The sequence below is a fragment of the Saccostrea cucullata genome, unplaced genomic scaffold (assembly GCF_032062105.1).
Source record: "Saccostrea cucullata isolate Sc308-1 unplaced genomic scaffold, CSIRO_AGI_Scuc_v1 ctg5789, whole genome shotgun sequence".
Lineage (NCBI taxonomy): Eukaryota > Metazoa > Mollusca > Bivalvia > Ostreida > Ostreidae > Saccostrea > Saccostrea cuccullata.
In genome coordinates this window covers 23,467-33,938 of record NW_026929142.1, presented here as the reverse complement: position 1 = coordinate 33,938, position 10,472 = coordinate 23,467, and the positions used below count along the sequence as shown (strand labels likewise).

The window sequence follows — 10,472 nt, the reverse complement described above, 5'->3', positions numbered from 1 at the left end:
TTATGTTACGGTTTAAGACATACTTAAGTAGTACTTAGACAGGTCCTAAGATTGTGCCTAAAACGTACTTACGACCCTACTTAAGTCAAAAACTTAGCAAGCTTTATGTTACGAGCCCCTGATCATGATCATACTTTTTACTTCCTTTCCAAGAAAAAGCGAACTGTTTCAAATAACGAGGAAGAAATTTAGTGAACTGTACTCAAAATTTGTTTTCATAATACATAGTGGAATACAATCAGGAATCTTTAGTATGACATTGACTTTTTAAATCTATTTATATGGTACATCTTTAGAGAGTTCTGCCCTTTGCATAGTTAACCGCTAATGATACACCACGCAAAGCACTGGAAACAGTTTATACTTTTATTCACATCTTGTAAGTCTTAAGTATGATGTATGATGACAACTGACGATGGTAACTAACGATGGTAATGTATAACGTATAGCGTATAGCGTCTAGCGGTAAGAAGCTACAAAATAACAATAACTTTCATAAATATGATGTTACACAGCTCAAAAATGTTACAAGTACATTTAAACACTAGTAAATAAGAAAATTCACCTTCAAAAATACAATAGTCTAGCCAAGCAAATAAATTTACAAACTTGCAGAAAGAATTACAAAGTTTACACTAGAAAATAAATAATAAATTTCCATATGCAAATCTGTATAGCAATAAACCTATAAAATGTAACAATTCAAATAAATTCTTGAACCAAATTATCAAATAGAATAAGTATAAAACTTACATTTGTGACTTGGCTACCCCGACAAACTAATGGCGCTAAAACTGCACGGACAATGAATCTTCAGTCAAAGGAGATAATTTTATACACCAGTTTACAAAAAATGGAATACCAAACCCGATCAAATTAAACATAATGATCGCATAACAGCACACTCCCCGTCTAATATTTAAAATATTACCAAATTAAACAAACTTACATACAAGTATATACAAAGTGTAGCGGAACGCTTTCCGGACAATAGTAACGTACGTTCTAAGAAATGACAATTAAGAAACTTGATGGACCACCAAATTAAAAAAATATCAATATCATGGAACATGATATGTACCAAATATTCACTTTGAAACACAGTTAACACACATGACTGAAGATAGTGAAATTATCAACAATACTTCATGAATCTTGATGAAACATCGAATTATCAAAATAGCTTCTATTTTACCATGGATCATGATAAAACAACATGCATGTACTCAACACATGACATTAACATCTGTCACAACATTTAACAGATCATATTTTGTGAAACACAATTATCATGGAACATGACATCACAAATGACACAATTTGTTGATAACACTATTTCACATCACAGAATTTTCCTATCCTCTTGTAAGGAAAACCATTTCACATACAGGACGCGTGTAAATCACATTCTGTCCATCCTTTCGAACACGAACGCGAGCTTTGCGGACTTTACCATCACTGCTTTCAAAGGTTTCAGTTATCACACCTAAAGGCCAATTGACGCGATTCACTGCTGCATCTTTCAAAAGAATTACATCACCGATTTTCAAATTTGGTCGGTCATCTCTCCATTTGCGTCGGTACTGTAGATTGTGTAGGTAATCTCGTCTCCAGTGTTTCCAAAATATGTCGGAAAGTACTTGTACATGTTTCCATTGTGCACGATACATGTCTTTTGTGTCGATGCTTTCTGGTAAAACAGGTAAGAAGTTAACTTTTCCTGTCAATAACATTGCAGGACTGAGTACGAGTGTTGATTCCGGATCTGTAGAAATCGGTACCAAAGGTCTGGAATTCATAATGGCGCACATTTCTGCCATGAAAGTAGTTAAGGACTCGTGAGTTAACTGTTTGGCATTTGGATCCAGCAGCATGGAATCAAGAATCCTCCTTGTCAGACCAATCATGCGTTCCCATGAACCTCCCATGTGGGACGAATGAGGGGAGTTAAAAATCCACACTGCTTTAGTTTGATTTAAATAGTTACTGATGGGTCCATCTTCCACATTTAATGCTTGTATGCCAAGTTCATCTGTTGCACCAACAAAGTTTGTGCCCCTGTCGGATCTGAACACTTTCACAGGTCCACGTAATGATTCAAAGCGACGTAAAGCGTTAATAAATGAAGAACTTGACATTTCTTCTATGATCTCTATATGAACTGCTCTCGTAGACAAACAGCTGAATATAATAGCCCATCGCTTGCTGTTGATCACTCCACCACGTGTTCTTCTAGCTACCACTTTCCATGGGCCGAATGTATCTATCCCGACTGATGTGAAGGGAGGACCAGATGTAAGTCTATCACAAGGTAGATCAGCCATCTTTTGATATTCAAGTTTTCCGCGCAATTTCTTACATGTAACACACTTGTGAATGTATGATGATACAGTTCGTTTTGCACTGATCAACCAGAATCCATTCTGCCGAAGGGCTCCTTCAGTAATATGTCTACCTTGATGTCTGACGGATTCATGGTAGAACCTTACGAGAAGTGTAGTGATATGGTGGTTTTTAGGAACTATGATCGGATTGATTTCTCCTGTTGGTAGAACATGTTTCACATTGTTGAGTCGCCCACCAACTCTAAGTAGATCATCACCATCCAAAAATGGACAAAGAGCTGAAATCGTACTGTTCTTTGGTAGAGAGCTCTTTTCCTTTAGACACTGAATCTCTTTGCTGAAAAACTGTTTCTGTAATTCTCGTAATAGGAATTTTTCAGCATCTTGACATGACTGAACACTTGTACTTTCTCTGCACACATGCCATCCAGAACACACATGATGATGTTTGTGTTTGAATGTTTGGACGATATGCCGAAGGATAGCAATTGATTTGATTAGAGTTCTCCAGTCTGAATATTTTTCACACAGTTCTGTTAAACTAAAAGGTTTCTTGGATGTTTCAACAGTAGTTTTTGTGACCTTGACATCTGGACGTATTTCTTTGTCATCCTCTGCATCAATTAATGGGTATTGCGAATCTTCAATGGTCTCATCATCATTACACTGTTCTAAAAGCCATCGAGGTCCTTGTAGCCATTCACTGCTTGTTAGTTGTTCACATGAAGTATTTTCTCGTGTAGCACAGTCTGCTGGATTTTTGCTAGATGGTACGTAATTCCACTGATCAGCAGAAGTTCTTTTCAGTATTTTGCACACACGATTTGATACATACGTGTAGAATCGTTTTGTCTCATTATGAAGATATCCCAGAACAACTTTACTGTCTGTATAGTACTTCACCACACTAGGTTTCATGTCTAACTGTTCTAATACACTATTTCCAATTTCTGATGCAAGGACAGCTCCACACAATTCTAATCTTGGAATAGTATGTCCTTTGACTGGCGCCAATTTAGACTTTCCTAGAATGAATCCAAGGTAGGTAGTGTTGTCTGCATCTACGACTTTTAGATATGCGGCAGCTGCAATGGCTTTTTCTGATGCATCAGAGAAAACGTGCAATTCTACGTTGCTGAGATCGCTCAAAGATACAGGTAAATACATTCGTGGAATCCTCTGTTCATGTATATCTTTCAGAGATGCTTTCCAGTCCTTCCACTTGGAGTCTAGAGAGGCTGGTAGAGGCTGGTCCCAATCAATACCAGTTGTTTCTCTAAGGAGAATTTTCCCTGCTATGGTAATAGGCGACAGAAATCCGAGTGGGTCAAAAATGCTGTTAAGAAATGAAAGCATTCCTCGTCGAGTGTGTGGTTTTTCATCTTCTTGAATTTGAAACACAAAACAGTCTGTATTTAAGTCCCATGATAGACCGAGACTATGTTGGATAGGTAACACAGAAGTATTTTCTCCAAACTGAATATCTTTAAGGTTCTTGTTCAAGTCTTCTTCACAAAAACTGTTCAAAATTTCCCAGTCATTTGAAGCAATCTTATGTAGGCGGATCTTGCCCATATCATGTAATGCTGTTTTCGTACGCAAAACTAAATCCAACACTTTTTCTCGAGATGGTGCCGACACTAAACCATCATCTACATAAAAGTTTTTGAGCACAAAGTCATTCACATCAGAACCGTAAGAGTCTATACAGTTTTCTGCTACTTTCCTCAGGCCGTATGTTGCTATGGCCGGAGACGGAGCATTGCCAAATACGTGTACACACATTCGGTACTCGATGAGGGGAAGTTCTGGATTATTATCCTTATACCAGAAGAATCTAAGAAAGTCTCTTTGTTCCTCCTTTACATAAAACTGGTAGAACATCTGTTCTATGTCAGCAATGACAGCATATTTGTCTTTGCGGAAGCGAATCAATATTCCAAGGAGACTGTTAGTAAGGTCAGGTCCTTTCATCAACACTTTGTTGAGCGAGATTCCCTCGTAGACTGCAGAAGAATCAAATACTCCTCTCACTTGGTTTGGCTTCTTTGGGTGGTACACACCAAAGATGGGAAGGTACCAAACTTCTTTTTTATCTGCGCCGAGAGTAGGAGCTACTTCTGCGGCACCACTGTCAAACACTTTCTTCATAAATTCAATGAAATGAGTTCTTTTCACTTCATCTCTCTGCAGACTTGCGTCCAGAATCTGTGCTCTTCTCCATGCTTGTGGACGATTATTTGGTAAAACGGGCCTTGGTGAACGAAATGGAAGTGGAGCAATCCATTTGCCGTTTTGATCCCTCTGGAACTCTTGATCCATGATAGATAGGAATTTACGGTCTTCCACAGACAAGCCTAACTTGTCATCATCACATGATCGGTGGAATAAATAGTCACATGTTTCTGATGTATGAAATTCTTTCACATGAAAATGGTTTTCACATGGTTCAAATTGTGTCACACGTCCATCACTAAGAACTGAAGTTTTCATTACATTCACATGGTCAGGCTCGTGTACTTTTCCAAGACAGACATCACCAATTATCACCCATCCTAATCCTAACTTTTGAGCGAATGGGGCTCCTCTTGGTCCAGTAATTTGATCCAACACATGATGTACTTCTGGAACATCTCTGCCAATTAAAAGTTCTATTCTAACGTTTTCTTCAAATGAAGGTATTTGATGTGCAATTGAGTTCAAATGTTTGTGGAGAAATGCAACATCTGGCGTAGGAATTTCTGATCTCTCATTAGGGATTTCATCACACTCGATTGCTACCTGAATTTCACACTGATAACTGTTTGACACTGATTCGACATGTAAGCCATCAATCCTTCTTCCTGCCATGGTGGTTGTTCCTGCACATGATGAGAGCGAATACTGGGTAGAAGGTCCATGTACATTTAGACGATCACATAAACTTGGAGAAATAAGAGTTCTGTTGCTCTGATCATCCAATATGGCGTAGACTTTTTCAACTTTGCTGGGTTGATCTTGAAGACAAACATTTACCAAGACAATTTTTCCACATGAACGTCCAATGGAAGGTTTGTCACATAACACTGTACATTTGGATGACACGTTTTCAGACGATTGGTTCTCCCCGCCATGCTCTACTGTAGGTTCAACAGGATTGTCATACAGCTTCTTCAATCTGTCAAAGTGCATTAAAGTCCGATGACTTGTACTGCCACATTTTTCACACTTTACTTTCACTTTGCAGTCACGTGATCCATGACTAGTCGATTCACAACACTTGAAACATATATGTTTCTCTTTCAAAAACTTGCGTTGATCTTCAGGTGTTCTGCTTAGAAACTGTCTGCAATTCAGTAACGAATGTTCAGCTTTATGAATTGGACAACGTTTCATAGTTTCATGCTGTACATAAGTCTTGCGATTCACAATAAAGTCTTTCTTATTTTCTTTCTTTGGTGTTGAACTAGCTGATGTTCGTGAACTTTCATACATGAATGCCGGGTCATTCTTCATTTGACTCATATCTCTAACAAAGTCAATAAAAAATGTTAATGGTGGGAATGGCACACCATACTGTTTCTTGTATGTGGCTGCACGATTTGTCCACTTTTCTTGCAGAGCGTAGGGTAGTTTGTTGACAATAGGAATGATTCCTGTTGATGTGTCAAAGTACGACAGTGAATGAGAATAGTGTTCATCACATTTGGTAGATTCTAATTCAGACAGAATGTCTAACAAATCATACAACTTGTTCATGTCTTTTGAAGTAAGTTTGGGAAAGTTGTCTAACTTTTTCTTTAGTGCTGCTTCAACCATTTCTGGACGGCCATATCTTTCTTGTAGTCGCTCCCATATTTTACGAAGTCCTCTCTCTGGCGAATGAACATTTGAAGCTCTAATGCTTGATGCAAAGGTGGCAGATGACGGTCCGAGCCATTTTACAAGCAAGTCCATTTCCTCAAACGGAGACACATTAAGTTCTTTAACGATGTTTTTGAAGCTCGTTTTCCACACAGTGTATTGTTCAGGATTGTCAGTAAACTTACTAAAACGAGTGAGCAACAAATCTTTCTTCAACAAGAATTGGACAAGTCCTCCTAACATAGGGTCATCTTTCTTTGTTTCACTTAGATGAAGATCTGGTACGAAGGAAGGTGCTAACGGGTTCAACATATATGGTTTCTCTGGTTTTGGCGTTGCTTGAACGTTAAGTTTTTCTCTCGGTGATTCAAAGGACAAAGGATTGATTGGAGGTAGATTATTTGGAGGTAGTTCGATGTCCTTAGGAATATTATCACTTTGCAAATTTCCACTGAAATGAGCGGTTACGTAATTTTCAGTCCATTCCTTCTTGTCGATCTGTGATCCTATGGAAGAACCATGTGATGAGCCTTTTTCCGAAATTCTTTGTGACAGATGTTCGGCTGCCTCTAACTTTAAATTTTCCATCTGTTTCAGTACAGAGTCAATGACACCTTCTTTTCGATGTAAATCGTGCAACGTTTTTTCTAATCTTTCACGATCTGAATGTCTTTTCAAATAAGACAGGTATTCTTCACTTATTCTAGAATATTTTGTATGAAGTTTTATAAGATCATCTTCAATTTTTCTCAACTTCTTTAAGTCACTATCCTTAGATTGATCAATGAGAATAAGAGAGTCTTCCATTTTCCTCCAAAGTTTACTTAACTTCCTTTGATAGTCGTCAATTTTATTAAGATAAAGGTCCTGGCCTGCCGCTGTTTTTTGCCTGTGTCTGTAAACTCGCTCTTCATCCTGTAGTATAGAACTGTGTTTCACTGGATCAGTCTCTCCTGGAGCAGGTTCATGTGTTCCGTGCTCTATATTTCCTGGATCAGGTTCTCCTGGATCAGGTTTGTCGGCCATTGTAGAGTAGCCAGAGTAAATCTTCTTACTATTCTGCCCTTTGCATAGTTAACCGCTAATGATACACCACGCAAAGCACTGGAAACAGTTTATACTTTTATTCACATCTTGTAAGTCTTAAGTATGATGTATGATGACAACTGACGATGGTAACTATCGATGGTAATGTATAACGTATAGCGTAGAGCGATGTAGCGGTAAGAAGCTACAAAATAACAATAACTTTCATAAATATGATGTTACACAGCTCAAAAATGTTACAAGTACATTTAAACACAAGTCAATAAGATAATTCACCTTCAAAAATAACAAAAATGCAATAGTCTAGCCAAGCAAATAAATTTACAAACTTGCAGAAAGAATTACAAAGTTTACACTTGAAAATAAATAATAAATTTCCATATGCAAATCTGTATAGCAATAAACCTATAAAATGTTACAATTCAAATAAATTCTTGAACCAATTATCAAAAAAGAATATAGTATAAAACTTACATTTGTGACTTGGCTACCCCGACAAACTAAATGGCGCTAAAACTGCACGGACAATGAATCTTCAGTCAAAGGAGATAATTTTATACACCAGTTTACAAAAAATAAAATACCAAACCCGATCAAATTAAACATAATGATCGCATAACAGCACATTTGTTACTCATAAAATTGCAAGAAATTTTTATACTGATATATTTCAATTTAATAAGCAGATTAAAAACGAATTTTCAGTGTTGTATAACTTTGTTTCACTCTTGGATCTGTAGCCTGGATTTAGAGTCATAGATTGTAAAAGTTTATTGAAGGGTTAATTTTTTTTATTTAATAACACCAGCAGTTCGGTAGCTTGTTGTCGAGCAGCAAGAAGGAGTCTTTCTGCGTTTTCAATTTAATACCTCGTTATATCAAAGGCCTTGATCCATGGCCGTGTCAAGAATTTCTTATTCCAGTATATTAATTACTCATTGTTCAATACATTCATGCAAACATTTTGACCCTTTAAATGAAGAAGGTTTTCTAAGAAATTAAAGTTCATTTTCAAGCTCTAAGATAAACGTGATGACTTTAATTTTTCAATCGTCAACTTATGCAGCAATATACCTTCATCACCGGCATATGGAGTTTATATCTTTCGGTTGCTTCGATACGCAAGAATTTATGAAAAGCGTGTTGAGAAAGTTCATTCCACATTTTTCTTTTATTTTCTAAAGAAATACGATGAGAAGATATTTACAATTTCTGAATTTTCATGTTTAAGAGTTCATTATTGCTACTGATAAGATTTTAATTGTCTTTTGTATAATCAATAAGTGGAGGGCAGGTATTTTAAAAAAACAGATGATGTCTGTTCAGAAAAAATAGGGATGACGCATATTTGTGACATATATTAAGAACACAGGTCAAAACATCCTTTCAAATACAATGGAAAAATATCAAGTCGGTAAAAAATTTCAACATGACAAACCTAACTTCCTGCTAGAAATGAATTGTTATAAATCTAAAGCACACTCTTGTGATTTTTGTCAGACTTGAAAATTCATCTCTTTATTCAAGCACTACTTTGAAATTTTTGAAAACATTTCATCATGGAACAACATTTCTTAACACCCCTTGTGTACACTATCTACTATATAAATTATTGACAACAAGTTGTTGAAACAAGAATATCATCAGTCTCGTTTAAAGTTTTATGGTAAATACAATGACTTGGTCAGCAAATAAAATACAATTTACAATTTACAAATACAATTTATCATCAAGTCAAATGATGACTGACGTTTTTCATTCAAACTGTCAGTCAATTATTTATACACTGAACTGACAACGGATTTTTCCGTTATTTCCCAATCATGACACTGAGCACTGTGGCCGTGACCGTTTGGCAGGGGATGTTTACACCTCCATGACAACTTATCCCACCTCTGATGTTTCGGAGGTCCATATTTGTTCTGTTCCTATTTTGTATTGTTTAATGGGCTTTTGAGCTTTAATACTATTTGTTATCACCATAAATTTTATTTCAATATAAACACCTTTGCCCAACCAAAGACTTGAACCCTGAACCCAAAGGCAATGAAATTTCCATGATTCCTGAGGTTCGTTTTACAAAAGAACTTACGACTAAGACCAAAATTTAAGATAATTGTAAAATTTTGCAAAATTAATATTTGTCTTCAAAATTATTTGTGTTAAAATATCTTACCACATTTCTTTAAAATAAGACGATGATAATTATGTTCCCCAAACGAAGTTGGGGAACATATTGTTTTTACTCTGTTTCTTATTATGTTCCCCAAACGAAGTTGGGGAACATATTGTTTTTACTCTGTTTCTTATTATTATTATTATTATTATTAGGGTCTTCCGTCTTCAGCGGAAGACCCTTCTATTATTCTTATGTTTCTTTTTCACTTTTCTTATTATTAGGGTCTTCCGTCTCCAACGGAAGACCCTTCTATTATTGTAATGTTTCTTTTTCTTCTTATTATTTTTTTTCCTACACTGATATCTCAGTAACGGTACAGTGGATCTATATGAAACTTTCGGTGATGAAAGGAAACATTAATGGCTCAATCCAATACCTTCACTTTTTCTAATTTTACTTCCGGTCGTGAAATATGACGTAATTTCTACAATTTTTGTCCGTCCTTCATTGAGAATACTACGCAAAATAGAGATTTGAAATTTTCAGGTATGATTAAATATGAACTCTACATTTGTAACAGGCTTTTAAATTTTAAAGAAATTTTTTAAATTTTTCAAATTTTTAATTTAAATTTTTCAAAAAATTTTTTTTAATCCAATTTCAATTTTTTTTATGTCATCAAATAGATCTTCGCAAGCACTTTCCAAAAATGTATTTGTTTTGTATGTGAGTACAAAAATGAACATTTTATAAGCTCAGGTGTGTTTTAACATTAGAGTGCAAATGTACTTTTAGAACTTTTCTTTTAAAAATTCATATCTTTTTTATTTATTGACCGATTTCTAATTTTTTTACACCATCAGATAGATCTTTTCAAGACCTTTCCAACGGTATATTTCTTTTTATTGTACGTGTAATAATGAAGAAAATATAAGCTCAGGTAAGTTAGCCTTTCATTTTGACAGGACATGTCAAATTCATTATCAAGGATCCTTGCGGTTAGACGGTACTCTTTAGATGTCTTTGATCTTTGGTGGAAATCCTTTGATGTATGTAAAACGTCATATCTCGCTCATTTCTTGACCGATTTTAAAAATTTTTAAACCATCAAATAGATC

At 35.8% G+C, this 10,472-nt stretch overlaps 1 protein-coding gene across 1 annotated transcript; it reads right to left on the bottom strand.

Moving 5' to 3' along the window:
• Positions 1 to 352: 352 nt before the first annotated feature.
• Positions 353 to 7,214, bottom strand: LOC134279899 (uncharacterized). Its single transcript, XM_062762316.1, has 2 exons — positions 754 to 7,214; positions 353 to 473 (listed from the first exon to the last, which is right to left on the bottom strand). Exon 1 carries the CDS (start codon positions 7,212 to 7,214, stop codon positions 1,356 to 1,358), a length of 5,859 nt encoding a protein of 1,952 aa, XP_062618300.1. The 3' UTR covers positions 353 to 473; positions 754 to 1,355.
• Positions 7,215 to 10,472: the final 3,258 nt, after the last annotated feature.

What these genes read in the sequence shown, in the direction of transcription:
- LOC134279899 (XM_062762316.1), bottom strand. Translation starts at nt 7,214, where the DNA reads ATGGCCGACAAACCTGATCCAGGAGAACCTGATCCAGGAAATATAGAG.